At 44.7% G+C, this 20,912-nt stretch overlaps 1 protein-coding gene across 1 annotated transcript in view; it reads right to left on the bottom strand.

Moving 5' to 3' along the window:
- The window catches only part of psda (pleckstrin and Sec7 domain containing a), a 26,122-nt gene extending 5,428 nt beyond the window's left edge, over positions 1-20,694 (bottom strand). The window contains 13 exon segments of the mRNA XM_035172373.2: positions 1,579-1,595; positions 1,598-1,667; positions 1,758-1,816; positions 2,028-2,140; positions 2,511-2,591; positions 2,673-2,870; positions 10,954-11,213; positions 11,291-11,528; positions 11,769-12,070; positions 12,156-12,433; positions 13,531-13,657; positions 14,195-16,753; positions 20,450-20,694. Coding sequence (XP_035028264.2) covers positions 1,579-1,595; positions 1,598-1,667; positions 1,758-1,816; positions 2,028-2,140; positions 2,511-2,591; positions 2,673-2,870; positions 10,954-11,213; positions 11,291-11,528; positions 11,769-12,070; positions 12,156-12,433; positions 13,531-13,657; positions 14,195-16,573 — 4,122 coding nt within the window. The 5' untranslated portion in view covers positions 16,574-16,753; positions 20,450-20,694.
- Between the last annotated feature and the right edge of the window lie 218 nt (positions 20,695-20,912).

Here is a 20,912-nt window from a genome sequence, read left to right as displayed (position 1 = left end):
ATAGGATATTAATACTTAAATAATTTCTACAGTCAATGATTTACATTGACTGTCTATACAATCTATTTTGATTTACAATTCCAATAAAATATATAATTTTTTTTTTAAAGAAAAATCTATATTTTTTCCACCAGTTTCCAATAAAAGTGTATTATTGATTAACGTCTCTAAATAAATCAAACTTAAAAAATCTGATGATGAGATAATTAATCAGAAGTTAAGTTCAAGCAAATCAGGACCCGACCGTCGGTTCGTCCGTTTCCTGTTCACGTCTCATTAAACAGGTCAGAGCGTACACACACACACACACACACACACGCACACACGCACACACACCACACACACACACACACACACGCACACACGCACTGTATGTGTGTGTTAGAGTCTAATCCATCAACAGTTCAGAGGCAGTGATGTGAAATTCATCAGATCATCAGAAAACCACGCAAACATTCACTCAAAAATAAATAAATAAAATGTGATCTTCTTCTGATGAAAGTCCTGTCGCAGCAGAGGAAGAGGAGGAAAAGAAGGTGATGGAGGAGAATCCCTGGACTGCAAATAAATCTGCGTGACGGAGGAAACGTATCAGCAGCAGCTCGCACATCCAAACACAGAAAACAGGGAGACGGGCGAGCGAGCACACCCACACACGCAGACTGAGAGAGAGAGAGCACCCCGAGACTGACGTCAGCCTCCTCCAGCCCTGACGACCGAGGGAGGGATGAAGGGATGTGAAGGAGAGGAGAGTTTCTCCTGTTGCTTGAGACAGAAAGAGAGAAAGAGAGAGAGAATCCCTCCTTCCTCTTACTCCGACTTCACCCCCTCTTCTTCTCCTCCTCCTTTGCTTGTTATTGTCTACCTCCTGCAGGAAAATCCCTCCGTCAGGTGAGCTCACTCCTCCTCGTCTGCTCCTCTTATATTCCCCCTCTGCTCCTCTCTTCTTCTCTTGCTCTTCTCTTATTGCTCTTCTCTTCTTTTATTCCAACCTCTGCTCCTCTCTTCTTTTATTCTTCCTCTGTTCCACTCTTTTTTTATTCCTCTTCTCTCCTCTGAGACTCTGAACAGTTGGACTGTTGCTCGCTCTCCCCTCCTCTCCCCTCTCTCTCTCTCTATGCGCATTTTCTCTCGGCTGCAGCAGCCAATCAGAGCACGGTGATGGGAGCTTCAGCCCGCCCCCTGCTCTCCTCGGAGCTGTCAATCATCTGAGGCTTCACAGAGCTGAATGTAAATCTGTGACAATCATCTGAAAACATGAGGATTTAACCGGAATAAAAATAATAATAAATAATAATCATTTATTTGATCTTTTATCTATTTGATAAAAATATATTTTATTTTAAATGAATCAAGTGAAGGAGAAGAAGAATATTTGGTTTTGAAAAACACTGTAAACATAATCACAGTGTTTTACTGTCAGAGCTGCTGCACACACACACACACACACACACACACACACACACACACACACACACACACACACACACACACACACACACACACACACACACACACACACACACACACACACACACACACACACACACACACACACACACACACACACACACACACCTTCAGCAGATCTTTGGGAAGTCTCTTCCGTTGTTGAGACCTTCTAGGTTGGAGATGAACTGACTGCAGGACATCCGCTTCCCCACGTTCCACACACACACACACACACACACACAGTAAACAGATTTATCAATAACATTATTTTTTGATCTTTGATTAAAGATAAAAATCAAACTCACGTTTCCATGAAGGTCAGAGTTCAGCAGCATCACGGCACAGGTCAGAGTGTGGACGCTGTCTGAGAGAGAGAGGTGAGACAGGTGAGACAGACAGGAGAGCAGACAGTCAGACGAGAGACAGACAATTGAGCAACAGACAGGTGAGCAGACAAACAGACAAGTGAGAGACAGACAGACAGACAGGTGAGCAGACAGACAAGTGAGACAGACAGGTGAGCAGACAAACAGACAGGTGAGAGACAGACAGACAGGTGAGAGACAGACAGGTACCTTCAGTGGTCAGACTCTCTGGGTTACATTGTCTGAATCTTCTAGAGAAGTGAGCGAGGACTCTCTCTCTCTCCTGAGTTTCTCCCATCAGAGCAAACTGTCTCAGGAACGACCTGCAATCAATCAATCAATCAATCAATCAATCAATCAATCAATCAATATCTCTCTCTCTCTCTCTCTCTCTCTCTCTCTCTCTCTCTCTCTCTCTCTCTCTCTCTCTCTCTCTCTCTCTCTCTCTCTCTCTCTCTCTCTCTCTCTCTCTCTCTCTCTCTCTCTCTCTCTCTCTCTCTCTCTCTCTCTCTCTCTCTCTCTCTCTCTCTCTCTCTCTCTCTCCACTTTCCTGACCTTTTTAATGTGAAACATCTGCATCAGAAACTTTCATTGATGTAAACTTTATATTTTAAAAATGTCTTTTGTTAAAATCCTTAAAAAGAAAAGGTCAACAGTTTCAGCTGAGACGAAGACAAGGGGAGGAGGACTGACCTGAGCGCCTGGTCGATGTTCAGACCGGTGAAGTTAAAATTACTGAGATATTCTTCTGCCACCTTCTGGTTGAACTCATTACTGCAGACACACAAACAGAAGAGCGGCGTTAAGAAGATCAACTGACACATGACAAACATGAGGACACAGACAGACACTGACTTTTTGCTCAGGTGTCGGGCGACGTCTGACTTCCTGAAGCCGTCCAGGTGGTAGAGGCGTTTAGCGAGGCGTTTGGCGGCCTGCAGGTCGGCCTTCGTGCCGTTGGCCAGCTCGTCGTCGCTGCCGCCGAGCGCCAGGCGCTCAGCTACGTCGGCCTGTGGGTACAGCAGCTCGGGGGGGCGGTCCACCAGACGCTCCCTGACAACACACAAACAAACACACACACGGGACATTATCTCATGACTCTCACTTCCTGTTTCTGCTCTCGTTCCTGAGTCTTGTTCCTGTTCTGTTCCTGCAGTATAGGTCTTAGACTGAAAGATAAAAGACTCTTATTTTGACAGTTTCCACACGAACACCCAGATTGTCAAACAACACGTCAAACAGCCGCTCAGCTTCTGCTTCATCATCATCTGAAGATATCTCATTCCTCTGTTGGTCAGTAAACCTGTTGCAGCAGTAGATGTGGTTCTATTTCCTTCAACAGCCTCACATATCTGAGTGTATTTATAACCAGTGTTTGCTGCTGCATCGACCGGCGTCTCCTCAGGGATCAATACTCTTTCATTTACTCTCACTCCACCCGAGCCAAGCAGAATTATTTAGAATTTAACGAACCTATCGGTCGCTGGTGCTGCTGAGACATGTCCGTTCTCCATCAGCCGTCCTTCAGCATCAGACTTTTAAACAGAAACTGGACCTCGAACAGGAAGTGAAGTCAGAGTTGTGAACGAGAGTCAGAAAGTGGGAAGTGGTCGAACTGCATCTACTTCCCTTCAGTGACAGTGTGATGGGAACAGGTATCAAACCACCGTGATGTCACCCATTGGCTTGTTAGCCTCGGCTTGAGATTTTGTTCAGCGCCATCTTGGTTTTTGAGACCAGAAGTAACCATTTTTGGAGGAGAGGGGGTGGGAACCTGACTCAGAGCTCGAGGACACTGCACACTCATTGGACGGTCCTAGCTGTCAATCACTCTGTGGTATCCCCCCCCAACACATCCGGTGCTTTATGGTCTGTTTGACTCTAAATGATCATAATTCACTAAATGAACATCAGCTGTTTGAAGAAGACTTGAAACTAGAGACTGAGACAGAAACTCCTGAGGAAAATGTTTTTATAACCACATGTTAATATAAAATAAATAACGATTTACTTTGTCTACTTTAGGCTAACATTATGGTGTTTAGACTAAAATTTAGGTAAGATCAACGGAATACGCATATTAAGGCTAACATTATTTTTGCTTAGACCATAGATTGTAAATAAAGGTGGATAATGCGACAAATCCTGTTGCCCGCAGGGGGCGCTGCAGCATGTGACTGACTGTCCAACACACCTGAGATGTTTCTGCTGCAGACAGAAACATGAACGAGGACGTTCTGTAGTTATCAGGGCCAATCTTGGTTCAATACCATCATTGTGAGGACATTTTGTCTGGTCCTCTCAAATTCAAAGGCCTTTTTGAGGGACTTGGTGACTTGGTTTGAAGTTTAGGTTAGAGTTAGGCATTTAGTTGTGGTGGTTAAGGTTAGGGAATGCATTATGTCAATGAGTGTCCTATAGAGGGACGTGTGTGTGTGTGTGTGTGTGTGTGTGTGTGTGTGTGTGTGTGTGTGTGTGTGTGTGTGTGTGGTGGTGTGTGTGTGTGTGTGTGTGTGTGTGTGTGTGTGTGGACGAGACAGAACAGAGTGTGAGTGCGGATGTTTCTGTCGACGACTCCTTCCTCCGCCAACACAACCCATTCATCCAGGACAGAAATAACCAGCAGTCAGTGAACTTCACTCGACAGGACGCCAGGAAATTCTTGTTTTTCTTTTCTTTTTTATGCATCAGCCACTGGGGCCGGTCGTCCTCCGACTGCAGCAGCACTGAGTCAACACACAGATCAGATGATGCTCGGATGTTTGTGCATTCACACACTGCAACAAGATACTTCCACCAAAGTCAAACAAATATAGAGCCTCAGAACTTCTACCACAAACACAAGTTAGTAAAAAAACAAGAATTACTGTATTTAACTTTATAAGCTGTGGTGAGCTTTTAACTAAAACCAGCAGCACCCGTCAGCAGAGCTGGACTGGACGTCAGTCCTGTGTCAGACGACAAAACTACCGAAGGAAAAACCCACTGCTCAACAGTGATCAACTCATCAAAGCAACAAAACCATACGATCAAAGGACCCAGCACAGAGGTCACTGAAGGTCAGAGTGTGTCTAAGGTCAGAGGTTAAACACACTGGTGATACCTAACATTTGATCCGACAGAAACTTTAATATAAAGCTGGATATTCTCAACATTGTAAAAAATGACCCCGTTTCCGGTTGAATCTGAACGTCGGGGTTTGTGGACGCTTGATGACATCACAGGAGCAGGATGGAGGCAAGTTAGGTTTTTTCTGTTGTTTTATTACGTCTGAAGAATCGAGTTGGATACAACACTGTTTACCCCTGAAACTCCAGAAGTGTTAAGTGGACTCAACCCCCCCCTCAGGTGTTTTGAATTAACTTGGTTTCGAGCGCTCATCTCTTTTCAAGCATCAACTCAACAATCTAATTTACAAAAGCTCAGTTAATATAGCCTCTTCCTTGTTCTTCTGCATTACCGCAACCCGGTGGACTGGAGTGGAACAGCAGGCTGAAGCCATTTAGATTAGAAACACAGAGACAGATCACCTGTTAAAACCAGAAGGAGAAAATACATCTACAACAAGACATGTTCTCTAAACTTCAAATATCTTATTACTTTTAACCAAAGAAGAGAAAAACGATGTGGACTTAGACTGGACTCTGAGCTGAGACGGATTCAGTCCAACAGACACAGAAAAACTTAAACTCACTGACCAGAAAGTCATAGAAAAGACGACGAGAGGAAAACAAGTCTGAGATCAAAAGACAGAGGGAGAAAATGAAAGAGAGGAAAAGAGGAACAAATATAGAGAAAGAGAGAAGGAAAGAGTGAGAGACTGTTATTATCCAGGGTGTGTCAGTCAGCTGTCGTTCATCCAGACTGACACCAAAACAACACACTGCACACAGACGGACACACAACATGAACACAACAGATTCAAAAACACACATGTTGTCCTGTCTGTCCTGGTTTAAAGGGCCCATATTTTACACCTTTCTGGTATTGGTTCCCTAAGATGATACATCAGTGGTTTAAAGTGGACAAACTGCTGCAGTGTGTATTTCCATGTCCTGTCTCCGTCCTCTCTCTGGAGCTGCAGACCTGCCTCCTGAGCCCCTCCTCTGATTGGCTGACTGCACTTTGAGTGACACGCGACCAGGCCTATCACCGGTCTCCCTCTGGTAAACACAACTGAAAGTCACGTGATGTTTGCAGCTATAGAAGAGCAGCCACATGTTCACAGTCGTTACAACCGGATGTTTCTGAACGGAAGTGACACCGTCCTCATGTCTGTTCAAGTTTTAGCAGGACAGTCGGCCAATGTAGGAGTAACGTCCCGAGTCACAGTACGGAGTTTCAATACGGAGTTTCAGTCCTGAGTAACGTAGACTTTACTCCGTACTGAGCACAGCGACACGTCAGTAGAAATAAAGCGTAACCGCTGGTCTCTAACAGTCGCGTTGGGCGGGGCTGAGAGACAAGTGCGATCCCGAATGACATCATACGGGGGAGGAAGTACGAAACAAGACGTTTCAATAACATATTTCTTAGAATGGAGTGAAAAAGTCTGAGGAGTGACTGTTTTCATACTTTGAGGCCCCCTACTGGCCCCTTCAAGTCATTACAGATAGTAAAAGCCCAGAAAATGTATTGTACACAACATGGGCCCTTTAAAAGGACCAGTCTGTGATTTTCTACTGGACTTATTCTTCATTGTAAAAAGACTCAAACTCAAATGTTTCTGTCTATGACTCCGACTACAGCTTTTTAAAACTCTTCAGTTATATAGTTCACACAAAAATATTTCCGTCATTCATCCTTATAGGTAATGGGATCCTTTAAAGTAGATTCTAAGGATTCAGCCTCAAAATGATCTGATGTCCTAAATTCTTCTGAACTCTGAGATGACATTAAACTTCGTCTAATGCCAGAGAGGGAAAAAAGATCTGATGATATTTGATGTTAAAACGAGTCACAGATCTGTGACTCGTCCACATGAGTTTGATTTCCATGATGTGTTTTGTGCTCCTCGGGAGGCGGTGAACAGAGTTCAGCTCTCACGTGTTCCGCTCACGCCTCACTGTGAAACAAGTGCTTGATCTATAATGGATGCTCAGTCGGAAAGTGAAAACAGCAAACTACCTCCGAACTCCGGAGGAGATCCTCGGCCTGCAGGGACGTTAATTCAGCAGAAACTAAAAAACACAGGATGGTTGATTAGTGATTCTGTTTGAAGCGATGCAGAGCGAAGCCTCGGAGCCAGTTACTGCTGAGTTTTAACTCTGAAACTGAACCAAACCCAGAAAAACAACAGGTCCTCTTCATCAAACGTCAACCTGAGGCTCAGCAGGTTGTTAACGTCTGAAACTTTATCATCCACATTGACATATCACAGCTTTGTTTTCCTCCTTAAATCTCCTGGGTTTGTGTCCCACCTGAAGGACGACGATCATTTCATGTGGATTTTAATTAAACATCTGTTAAAATATGAAATGTTGTTGTCGGCTCTATTCTCAGGCTCCTGCCGTTAGTTTGAGATATTTTGCTGTCGTGTCCAGCATGATACAACTCTTCTAAAAATCACTGTTAACCATGGAAACAATAATCCATAATGGACTAGAAGGATGCTCAGAGCAAGACTAACTGATTATCTCACCAGGTTAAAGAAAGTGAAAAATGTAATCCTGGATTCTCTGCTATACCCAGATCCGCTCCAAAATCCACCTCTATACCACGGCTTCACTCCACCATCACTGTAGGAAACATAATTAAAACACGATACTTCCTGATCATGTGCACATGTTTTTGATATCAACAAGACATATAAACTACATGTGTTTTACACGACTTAAACATGAGCATCTGCTCACTGACTGTGGGACGGCAGTGTCACACAGGAAATAAACCTCCTCGACTGGGATTGAAATGGGAACGTTGTGAAGTAGAATGTGTTCCGCTGACCGAACACAGGGTAACGCTGAAGGCTCAGTTTCCTGACGCAGAACTCAAGTTTCAGCAGCGTTGACCTGAGCTGCTGTGATAACTTGAAATTAAGTTGAATTAATTAATAATAACAAATATTTAAATGATTGATTGATTTTGTATCTAACGTGTGAGACGCATGAGACGCTAAACAGAAAACGACCGTGGACACGTCACAGCAGAATATTAAAGACCTTTGTCAACTAAATTCAAGACTTAAAAGAAACTGAATTAAAAGCTTTTTAAGACTTTTTAAGACCCTGATGATCTTCAGGAGCTGACTCACCTGTAAACAGCTGGGTAGGGCGGGGCGTACACGTACCTGTCATCCAGAGCCCCGCCCCCCAAGCACAGCAGGTAGCTCGCCATGACGATGAGGAGTGGGCGGGGCCAGCACACTCTCACACCCAGTCTATGATGTCAGTACCCGACAGTCGCCGCCAATCAAACAACATCCACATTGATAGCTTTGATCTGAGGAGGCGTTACCGAGGGGAACGCAGTGATGTCATCGATCTGCTGACGTCATGATAACGTCATTGTTTGTTTCATCCGGCAGCAGAAGTGTCTCCTCCTCTGATTCGTCTGTTTTCAGTCGTCCTCCTTCGTCTGACTTTTCCTCTTCACCTCTGTCAGCTCCTTCCTCCTCCTTCTCTTCTTTCTCTCTTTAAAAACTTTCTGCCGTCTTCATTCTCTCTCAACAACTTCTCCACACAACTTCCTCTCCTCCTCTCAGCCGGATCTTCTTGTCCCGCCCCTCCCGCGCATCAGTTATTTTCCTTCACTGAGGGGATGGAGGTTTGTGTTTCCTCCCCCGTTCGACCGGGGACGCTCCTCCTCCTCCTCCCTCCGTCCTCTCCTTCCCCTCTTCCTCTCTTTGTCTCCTCTTACCTTCCTCTCACTCCATAACCCTAACCCTGGAAGAAGTTTGTATCTTTTTCTTTTCCTCACAAACAAACTATGATCGACACCTTATTTCACTTTTCTTCTTTGTGAAAAAACATTTGATTTCTTATGAAAAAGTTTATCAGCTTCAGAATAACAGTTATTTAGTGTGTGATTATTTTTTAATACAAATCTAAAAACTATATGGATTTTTAAACGGACTTATCGTATTTCTTTTAGCAACGCTTAACCTAAACTAAACTTTATTTAAAACAGTTTTAACTCTAACCAAAAAATCTCAACATTAAACCTTTATAATAAAAACTCATACATAGTTATAAACTAAAGACACAGTTCTCTGTTCCCAGAGTAAAAGGTTCAGTTCTGTCTGTGGCTGGTTGCTCACATGTGAGCTGAACACAATAAACTACACACTGAGTAAACCCAGTGAAAGCAGGTCAGAGGTCAGAGGTCACGACAGCCAGACAACAGATGGAAAAGATCAACGTGAATAAGGAGGAGGAGGATGAAGGGGAGGAGGAGGATGAAGGGGAGGAGGAAGATGGTGTTCAGGGACTGTCTCTGGTTTTCTGACAGGAGTGAGAGGTCGCTCTCTCTTTCTTTCTTTCTTTTTCAAATACTTACTGACTGATCCATCTGGAATTTCCCTCTATAGGCTGATAAAACTGTGTGTGTGTGTGTGTGTGTGTGTGTGTGTGTGTGTGTGTGTGTGTGTGTGTGTGTGTGTGTGTGTGTGTGTGTGTGTGTGTGTGTGCAGCAGCAGTTTGGGTGTGATCCTGTTTTTCACGAGTTTAATTAGTTTTCTACTGGAAACAATAAAGTTTGTGTTTGAATCTGAATTCTGCGTCCACACCCAGTGGACAGAGTCCAGACGTCTCTGACTGAGACAGACAAACCTCCAGCTGCAGTTTCAGCTGTTTGACTTTTACCAACACACGAGTGTGGAGGTCTGGGGAGATTCTCAGTCGTGAGTCAATGAACACGAATCAGAGACGAAACCTTTGTAACGTCAACAACAACCACGTCCAGTCGTCAGATTCCAAACCTCTGATTCTCTACAGTTCACACTGAGGAACAGACAATTCCAATAATCTCATCTGAGGTAAAGAACAACAACTGAGAAACATTATTTAGATGATTTTCTTTCATGAGGCATCATGAAAACCTCTGTGAATAAAAAAATTGATCAACTACTCTGATTGATAAAATAATTTAGGTAAGTTTATGTTTCTTCGCTGTCAGAATTGTCAGATTTCTGAAACCTTACAGCGTCTGACCTGAACAATCAGCTGACTGCAACTCACGACATGTGACCACAGGGATTTGGTTGAAGTAACCGTGAAGGTGCAGATCTGGACGTAAAGAGGATGTGGAACCAAAACTAATCATCAAATAGGACGGAGAACATCCAGGACAGACGTGGTCCAGAGCCTGAGACTCAGAAACCAAACCTTCTCTTTATCTTTAACAGCAGCGACGATTTGCTTCCAAGAATAAAAACTGATCGACAAAGACAAATAATCAATAAACTAGTGCCAAAGACTTACAGCTGCTGATCAATAAAAAACATCTGAATTGATTTATTAAATAAAAGAGTTTCACAAACGCATCAGAAAGGAGAACAACTCTGCAGCAGAAACCTACAAGGTCCCTCTTTTCCACCTACACTGGACGCTGTGTGTTCAGCTACACGTCAGACACACTATAATTAAACTCATGTGTAGTCTCACAGAATGGGCGTACACACACACACACACACACACACACACACACACACACACACACACACAACTGTAACCACCTGCGTCTCTCTGTCTCCATCATGTGGCCTAACCATGTTACTGCAGCAGGATTCACTCAGTAAAATGTGTTTTGAATAAAGAAAAAGACAAATAATCTCAGATTGTCACAATACCAAGTTTCCACTGGAGTCATGTGGATCTTTCTCCTTTAAATCAAAGCCTGAGTTTTACAGAACATGATGCAGAATTAGAGGTTTGAGTTCATTTAAAAAAGCTGAAAATACCTAAACAGATTAAAATTAAATAAAGAGAAAAGATGCTTCAAACCTAATTAATAGGTTTTTGTGTGGCTTTAACATTTTTAGTCATTGTTGTTCTTAGTACAAAATGATAATAATGAATTGACCTGCAGCCTTAGTGTGTTTACCCTTTTTTATGTGCATTGAACCACACCATCACCACACAGATGAGCCGAGGCTCCGGGGCCCCTCCTGGTGGGATCGACACCAGCTCTGACTCACCTGGGGCTGCTGTGGAGGGACGGGGCCGAGGTCGCCTTTCGGAAGCCATCTTTGAGGTTGGAGCGACGCCACGAATCCTTCTCTGACCTGGAGCGGACCGGAGGGCCAGTGTCGTCTTTGGACTGCGCTCGGAGCCTGGCCACTGAGGCACTGAGGGAGATTTCGGAGCGAGACGTCTCTGAGGTGGTGGCCGGGTCCGGGCGGGCCAGCGGGGCGAAGCTCAGCTCAATGATCTGCTTGGCGCTGTCGCAAATCTGACTCTGAACACAGACACAGCAGTGTTACCTCTGTGGTCATTACACGACTCACGATGTGATTCGTCTGCTGATGATCCTACCTGGATCTCTGGGGTGAGGGTCGGCAGGTCAAAGGTGAACACGGACGTGGATCCAGAGGTCAGCAGGTCGACACTGTCCAGGCTACTGTACGAGGTGCCTTTGGCCCGGTGAGACTCCATGATGTTTTCAAAATGGCGACTGAAGGAGTCGAGGTTGCTGTCGGAGGGTCGGCGGGGGCTGCCGACAGAGATCGGAGACTTGAGGCCTCCGTGGTTTTCGGACGAAGCCTCCATTGGCCTGAAAAAGGAAACAAACTTTAACGTCTGTGGTGCTGATTAGGCATTATGAAGTCAAGGTGTGGTCACATGGAGCTCAAGACAACAAGACTAATGAAACAATGATAAAATGTTTGATCTGGTATCTGGACCACTTGTATGTGAATACATCAATAAGGACTAAATCCAAAATGTGAGGGATGAACTCTGTGTATAATATGAACCTTCTGATTGAATGTGCAATGTATTTTTGAGCTCTCACCCCTTCAGCAGCAGACTGAACACCTCGTCCTCGTCTTTAGTGGCTCTTTGTCTCTGTTTGTCTCCGAGCATCCTGACACTGGCCCAGCTCACCACTCCTTCCTCCTCCTCCTCCTCCTCCTCTTCTTCTTCTTCTTCTTCCTCCTCCTCCTCCTCTTCATCCCCCTCCTCCCTTCGTCCTGTCCGGGGTTTCGGGGGGGCGTCCGCGGGGCTGAAGCTGGAGTTTCCCAGGACGCTGCGGTTACTCCCAAAGGCAGAGTCCGCCTCTGCCTCCTCTGCTGTCTCCGCCTCTGCCCGCATCACCTGCAAGGTAATAATAATAAATATTGATCATGCATGAACATTCAAAAATGTCCAGATGAAATAAAAGCAGATGAAACCAGGTCACCTCGTCCAGGTCGGTTTCTCTGTAGCAGCGCAGCGGAACAGCGTCCAGATCAGTTTCAGAGTATTTAATGCTCCGGCGGATGATACCCGTCTTAGGGTTGGTGCCTCTGAGGTAAGGCGTCACCAGCTCCACCTCGATCTGCCGCACTTTGTGATGTGAAAACTTTGGACCCTGGTTGTCCCGCCCCCTCCTCTGATTAGCTGTTTTCAGATGTAGGGAGGAGGGAGGGGTGGGGCTGGGCAAACCACTGGTCAGTGGCGTTGTGGATGAGCCTTCAGCTAAAGGACAGAAACATACAGGCTACTTTATACATAACTGTATCAACAAATAGAAGTAGAGGTGGAAAAGCTCATGAGCACTTTGCAATTAAAGTGTTTTCTAATTTCTATGGAGAACAAAATAAACGTAGTAAACAAATTTGTTCAGAAAACTAAAAGGTAAAGTACTGAGAGAAAACATGACTGAACTGATTCCTCTACTAAAATTAATGTAAGATTGTAATGATAAGTTAAACATATGAAACGTAAATATTATTCTGTCCATTGTCAGTTTAGAAAAAGAACTTGGATAAAGTTCTAATATCATCAAGTTTCTGAGAGGTGTGTTGACCTGACACCTTTTCAACTGATACATTAAATACATGAGATTCAATCATTCACTTTTTGGTCTATGATGATTAATCAGCGAGTTCAGGTTTACTAGGCAACAGACATTAAAGACTCCAGATCATTACGACAGTGTCCTGAATACAGAACCGGAAGTGAGTAATGGTTTGTAGTAATGCTCGTGAGTAGAGTCATGAACTGAGCCGTGTTCTCGCTGATGTTAGGATTTAGCTAATTGGCTTAGAAAAAGAGTGGGAGCTGGTGAAGCTGCTTGTTTACTTACTGGAGAGAAGAAACAATACAATAACCTGCTAAGAGAAGCAATAGACCTATACATACATACATACATACATACATACATAGCTGTTAATATCAATATCAACATATTACTGCTGCTGTCCACACACCACAACTAATCCCAACACTTTACTGAAACCAAGGCTGCTCTCGCAATGGGAATAAAACTGGAATAAAAACAATGAAGAATTTTGTTCATTTTCCTGAATACAATGTTATTGGATAAAAATAATCAAATTAATGGAAAAATACTTGAAACTTCAGCAATTCCAGCCTGAAACTGTGCTGAAAAAAAGAATAATAAACCCATTTTAGACTCAGTGTCTATTTAAAAAATCATTATAACAATATCAACTTTTACAGTTAATGGTGTTAAAGTGTTGGTTTATTCACCAAACATTTGAATGCATATTCATTGTGTTCTGAAAAAAGAACATCAAAACAAATGTGAGCACGAATGAAAAGACAATGACCTGCAGCGTCTAACACACCTTCACGGCAGCGAGGCTCCTCCCTCTGGCCTCCGAACAGGAACTCCCACTTGGCCTGGGCGATCTTCTGCGACCGCGAGGACGGAGTCGATGCTGAGCCGCTGTCCGACTGTAGGAGGAAACAAAACACTGTGACAACGCTTGTTCTACTGTAGGAGACAGGATTACATAGAACTTTACAACACAAACTTTTAAGTGTATAGTTAATTATTATTATTATCGTATCAATTATATTGTTATATTTATGTTATTCTTGTTCTGGTGTTCTAATAACAACAGATGTTTGAACTCAAATATCCCATGAGTCTTTGCTGTAAAGCCCAATGGGACCTAAAGTTAACCAACCAAATAATCTTTGTGGAGTGTTTATACGTTACTGACCATTCACGCTACACAAACTCATTAATCTTAGAATATGGACAGAAAGATGAACAGAGGCTGATGAAACAGAAACTAACTGAATGATGAGGATGAACATATTGTTATCAAGGTAAATATGACATCAGACCATGACTTTAACTTTTATTGTTCAGCTCTGAAGACAAACAGTTAACATCACACCACTCTTTTCAGAGATTCCCACACACACAGGGTTTGGCTGCATTTATATACAACCAAACCCACATCATCCTCCTGTCCAGCCGACCTGCATCCCAGAGCCGGTGTCGGTAGTATCGTGGCTGGACTGGCTCGAGGTTTCAGGGAACAGACTGTCGTTTCTCTCCAGCTGGAAACTGTCTCCCACGCTGCCTGTCACCCCACTGGAGCTCTGAGAAGACGTCCCACCAGCCCCACTGTGATCCTGAACCTCCTCTCTCTGGTCCATGGATATGCCTTCAACTGACCTCTGGTTCCCCTGCACTGACGTTATAACTCCTTTGTTTTCTCTATCAATCCTATGATTCTCCTCCTTGCTTGGAGTGTAAACTTTACAGTTTGTCTGTCTGTAGTCTTGATCACAGAGTTCGTCCCTGTCTTGGACTGGTCCAGTGTCCCTCCACTCCTGGTGCCTGGAGGTCCAGCTCACAGGCAAAGCGTCTGTGTTTTGGCTGGAGAGAAGTCTCCTGCAGAGTTCAGGTGATCTATCAAAGAGGTGATCATGCTGCCTCAGCTCCATACCGGGTGCTTTACGGCCTCCAGTGTACTGTGGTGGCTGGTAGCGGTGCAGGGTGGACATGTCTTTACTTAGTGATGAACTCCGTTGTTGCTGTGGGTCTGAAGCTGGAGATTGAGAAGTAGTAACTCTGTGCAACCTAGCCTGTAAAGCTGGAGATGCTGAGGAAGAGAGGCCTGTCTGGGACAAGAGGGGGGAGACAAGTCCTGGTCTGGTTTGAGGTATCCGTTTGTCTGTTTCCCATTTGTGGTTCTGGTTGTCCACCCGCAGAGGTTCAGGGGAGACTTGGCCTTGAAGAGAGGCATATGGTTGGGATTCTTTTAGGAATGATGCCACCATCTTGGGACTCTCTGACCTCAGTGACTCAGCTGGAGAAGGTGTTGGCGAGGGAGACCCTCTGCCTGCAAAAGTACTGGACAATTTGGTAGCCTCCATAGCTAACTTACAAGCCACTTCAGCATTTAAGGATGGGGAGACACTTCTCCTGCCAATGACTGCATCCCTGGTTCTGCTACTACAGTGTAATGGTTTGGAGTGACTCTTGCTGGGAAAGGTTGACATATTGTTAGCACAGTACTGTATACTGTCTTTAGCATTATAGCTACTATCAACACAGTGGTGGGAGTTTCCACTTGTTTGGTAGCCACTCCTGCGCTGGTTGCTGGTGGGGGATGTTCTAGATGGGATCTCATGTTGGATGTCTGTGGGTCTCCCCGCAGGTAAAGGTGGATGAAATTTGCTGGACAACCTGGGGCTCTCATCCCCGGTCCATGGCCTCTGAGGCAGGCCATGCGAGTATAAGGTTGAGGTTGGAACCACTGGGTGGGAGGAGTATCCAGTGTGGGCACACAGGTGGTCAGAGGCTGGACTTCTGGGTAATCCATTAACTGCACTACGGCAGATTCCCCGGTCCATCTCCAAGAGCTGGGTCTTGGATGGCAGGGTGTGGGTGCTTCGGGGAAGGACGGGTGACCCCCCCCAGGACCTGCAGCGAGGGGATTGGTAGTGCCGTGGCAGAGTTGGGCTGCAGTTGTCTGGGCCACGACTGCCAAATTGTCGCCGGATTTCTGAGGATCCGAACTCCTCCCAGGCTCTGTAGGTGGCATCTCTGGCTACAGCATCCAGAGTAGCCCTCTGCAGGTAAGGTGAGCCCTGCGTACACTGATTCTGAGACGGCTTGGGGTGATTAGTGTAAGGGTCCCCCAGTGCTGGCTGACCATTGCACCACACTGGGTCACTCAGTCTTTTACGGAGGTGGGCAGGTAGTGTTTGCCCCTCCATTCTATTTAAAGGGTTGTCCAACTCACGCCGGCTTCCCATGCTGTGAACGTTAGCTTTTTCTATGTAGCCATAGGTCACCACAGATGTCCTTCCGTCCTCACCCTCCACCGCCTGGATATCATAGGACCTACGGTTGGTGGTGGGTACAGTCAACTTCCCAGAGGATGTAGAAGATGGAGAGATTGGTAACCTTTCCTGGTAGGGATCCACGTCAGAGGAATGGGCACGTCCCAGTGATCCATGCCGGCCTGGACCGGTCATTCCAGGTGAAATGACCTGGAGTAACTGAGAAAATTCGTCATATAACACATCCTGCCGATGGAACTGGGTGGGAGATCCTGTTGCGTCTGGGTTTTGAAGTTGGAAGCTGACTGAGTGCCTGGACGAGGACTTTGAAGGGGGTAAGCTTTGGGTCCCGCGCCCAGTGTGATGCCGAGTAATTGGTGAAAGATCTGGGCTGCGGTTGGGACTAGAGTGAGTGGAGCTCCTCTGGGAGGGAGGGAGGACATCTTGGCACGAAAGCGTCAGGTGGCTAGTTCCACTATTTCCTCTTTCCAGAACCTGCCCTTCCTCCTCAGCAACAGACCTCACCTCAACGTACAGGTGAAGGACTTTACCTGCCTGGGACATGTTGGCAACTCAGTCACCTCAAAGTCCAGATCTTCCGTTTCCGTGGTCCCTCACTATTTGCACAAAAGGTCCCAGGACCTTCTGGAACCCATGAAAGTATTCATCAAATGTCCTTGATGGGGATCAGAATCCGGACTAGAGATGCTGGTCTATTCTCCATCTGCTTATCGTCTCTTCAACCTGCAGCACAAAGACAAAACAATATTAACATATTAAGTTAATATTATTTATTTTATTCCACAGAAGAAAGTAGCTGATTAACTTCTTCCTACCCAAATCCAAGTAAGAATGCTCTTTCTCACACATACACACTTTCAAACTTACATCCGAACCCATAATCTTTCCTGTTGTGTGTTTTGTTGCAGTGTAATTAATGTGAAATTACCTGCTGAGGCTGTAGTTCCAATAACATGGTTCCAGATATCAGATACCAAGGACCTCTTATTTTTTCATCCCAAAATATGTGCAGTAGTAACTGGGGGATTGAGCCCCAGTATCAAAGCTCTTACAACTGCCTGACTCAATCACAAGTGCCCCTCCGTTTTGGCCCTTAAACTGGTTCTCGTGGGCGTTTGAGGTTCCAACAGTCTCTTTGTGGTCAGCCAGAAGGAATCCTTTAGAAGATTGTTTTTGTGGAAGATCTAGGTTAGTTGAGAAGATTATAATGATCACTGAGGATGAATGAATCCTTTAAGAGTTTATATTGAAAAGATTCAAGGGAACCTTTAGGATGTTTCAATTGCCCTTTAGGCTTTTTTAGGGAATCTTTAAATGCTCTACGTGTTAATGATGAGTCCAAAACGGATTCTTTAAAAATGTTCTCATAGTAAATAAGAAAATTACATTTGTCCTTTAGGATGTTGATGTTTTCTTTAAGAGGTTCTAGTGGTTCTTGAGGGTATTCTAGAGGTCCAGGCTGTCCAGTCACTGAAGCAGCTTTAGGATAGTTTAGGAGGTTATGAAGGACACTGAGGTTTTAGAAGTCCCTTCAAAGGTTGTAGTGGTCTCTAAAGAAGTTCTAGGGTAAGTGTTCTGATAGGGTTCATAGTGATATGTTAGGAGGTTTATTCCAAACATTTTGCAATCACAAGAATATATGACAAACAGGACTGAAGCGGGAGACAAACTAAGTTTCTTTTCATTCGTAACGATCTGTAAAGAAGTTGGGAATACCAAAAAGTTGCTGTTCTGGTTCTCAGCCTTTCAGACCAGTTGAGTCCTCCTTACCCTCTGATAAGATTAAATACTGTGGTAATTAAAAGTCCATTCATGTCCTTGGCTACCCTCCAACATGGCGGCAGGAATATGTGGGCCAGCAGGCGCCAAGTGACACGTGTGAGTTTGATTTGTCTATTAATAGAAAAGCAGCTTGTAGTGGGCTCAGGTGAGAAACTAGGGCCTTTGTACAAACTGATCTGCTGAATATAGAAAAAAACCTTCTTTCCTTAGAGTCAAACTGTATTGATTTAATATTATACGGGGGGGGAATTAATCGTTTTTTCGACTTGGACGACTCTGCATTGGTGCAGAGACAGAGCGATGTCCCGCGGCTGAATAACCAGCGCTGCTTCAGGATCAGGACGCTCGTTAAAGATCCGCTCGTCTTTGTCTGAGTTTCTGTCTGAGTGTCCTCCTCCACTGTCCTGCTGACCTGTGCTACTTTACACTTTAACAATAAACAGACACTTATCAGAAGATATTATGTCCTGAACACTTCTGATGTTTACTTTCTGTTTGTTGATTAGCTTTAGAGTCTATGACAAGTATTTAAACACATGTGCACGTAGTTCATCTGCTACACACACATCAGGGTTAAAATGACCAGAACGATCGTAATTCATGATCCGACATCGATTAATAACTAAATACATGTGGTTATCAGTTTGTGTGAGCGACAGAGACGAACACACACACACACACACACACACACACACACACACACACACACACACACACACACACACACACACACACACACACACACACACACACACACACACACACACACACACACACACACACACACACTTCCTGCAGATTATCATAAAACAGAGGTTTTTTTTACTTCTTTGTTGCAGAAGAAGCGACGCCCTATTTATCTAGGAACATAAATATGAATTCATCAGGTTTTTATAAAGATCTGTTCAAAGTGAGGATGATTAGAAAACATCAGAGGAGCAGAATCTCTTGTTGACCAGCGGAGTAATGCTCCTCCATGCTGCTAGGGGGAGCCACACTGATACAGTAAAGACTAAAGATGCAGCTCACAAGTCTAAACTGATGAAGTCAAATCAATGTGGAGATCACTGACCACTGTTATAAACTGTTGGAGTCAGATTTTTTAATTAAAAAGCTTATTTTGCAAATGACACACTTGTAATAACAGTCACAGTCTCAAATACTGATTAAAGCACAAACCACGAGGCTCGTGAAGATCTAGTCACAGGGATGAAAAATAAATCATGTATAGCAATAAAATTATTTGCATCGATAATTGTTTTATAATCGAATCACAGACCTCTGAATAGGAATCTAATCTAGAGGAGCCTGGAGATTTCCACCCCTACCATTCACATACACTGGTCATGTGATGTAAACAGGAAGTAGATTGTCTCCTCTGCCTTTGGTTGCTTAGTAACAGAAACTCCTCTGAAGGAGGAGCAGTGATGGTGAAAAGTCAGAGCAGGGATTTCTTTTCTCTGAGCGAAGTGTTAGCTTTGTGTTCACCGCTGGTAGTCGAGTCATGTGACTGACAAGAACCAATCAGGAAGAGAACGTGTCATCGTTTACTAAAGTCTCAGTTTGTGTTCAGACTCAAACACAAACCCAGAGTTTTCAAACTGAAACGAGACCAGTTTACACAAGTCTCTGATTCAGAGGCTGGAAAACAAACGTGATTCACTTTTCCGCTGTAAACATCTGTATCTTCCACATCAATGACTTTGTCTGTTGAAGATTTTATCCCATGAAATATCTGAATATTGAGATGAGGAAACGACCAGAGTCCGACTGATTTATCAGTTGACTGATAAAAATCAGCTGAGTCTTTCACATCAGAATCTGTGTTTAGGTTTTGCACTGTTTGAGTTTTATAATGTGTTTGAATCATAGGTTTGTGATATGGTTAGTTTTGTTGGTATTTATAATGCACATGAATTTGCAGCTGGAGGTATGAGCTATACTGAGTGACGACAATTCTATTGAGTTGACATCGGCACTGAAACAAAAATGGCAGAACATAGATAAAGAGGTGTGTTTTGTTGATGAGACAGATTTCAGACGATGCTGAGGCGTTCAGTGAGCCGCTGGTTAATCACCACATCCTCACGTCAGAGTGGGAGGTTTCGACTGTGGAGCTGCAACACTTCATAGATCAACAGAAAATTAACCTGCAAATGTTGGGATCATGTATGAATTGTTTCAGTGTTGTTTTATTCTGAATCCTGTTATTTTTAACTGAGCTTAATGTTCTGATTTCCCTGGATGAAGTCTGGTTATAGAAGCAGCGTCAGACACACCGTCCGACAGGTGGAGGCTGTTATCAGACGTTGAACTCTGTCCTCAGTTTACAGCCTGAATCAAAGTCGCCACCGACGAACCGCAGCACCAAGAAGTCTTCATATAGATCACATGACCACCAGAAAACCAAACGCTCCTGAAACAGCGTCACTCTGCAGCTCACACACACACTGATCAGCCCAGTTAGCCCTACTTTTCCTGGACTCTGCTAATAGGATTCCCCCAACACTCACTGCTCCCTCTCCTCCTCCCCCTCCCAGCATGCACTGCTCAATCCACTCACTCACTCACTCACACACTCACACACTTATGAAACCAACACAAGTCCAAACAGACACACACACACTGTAACCTTACCTGTGTGTCCTGGAGTCCTCGCGCTGCAGCAACGTCCCCTGAGTTGCCGTGGTAACCTCCTTTTCCTTCCTCCCTATTTCGTCCCGTCACTCTCTCTCTCTGTTGAGAGTAACCTCGTTTTATCCTCCCTCGCCCTCTTCGCTCTCTCTCTGATGAACACTTGTTGTCTGCAGCAGAACCGGCTCATTGTGGATTTACCGACTCTGCTTGGCTTCTCCTCCTCCTCCTCCTCCTCCGGCTCCTCCTCTTCCTCTTCCTCCTCCTCCTCCTCCCTCCTCCACTTCCGATCTCTATCAATCAGCTGATGTCCGCACCCCCTTCTTCCGGGCACTCTGCCAGCCAATCCCTAGCTCCGTGGCCTGCAGACCTGAGCTCCATCAGCCAATGAGGAGCAGCTCTAACAGATGGCAGCACACAGCTTAGAGGGGTATGTCAGGAGTTGGGGGGGTCAAGGGTCAGCTGA

This window comes from Hippoglossus stenolepis, chromosome 12 (genome assembly GCF_022539355.2).
Source record: "Hippoglossus stenolepis isolate QCI-W04-F060 chromosome 12, HSTE1.2, whole genome shotgun sequence".
In the NCBI taxonomy this organism is placed as follows: Eukaryota; Metazoa; Chordata; class Actinopteri; order Pleuronectiformes; family Pleuronectidae; genus Hippoglossus; species Hippoglossus stenolepis.
Note: the sequence above shows the minus strand (reverse complement) of the source record. Positions and strands in the feature narration are given on the sequence as shown.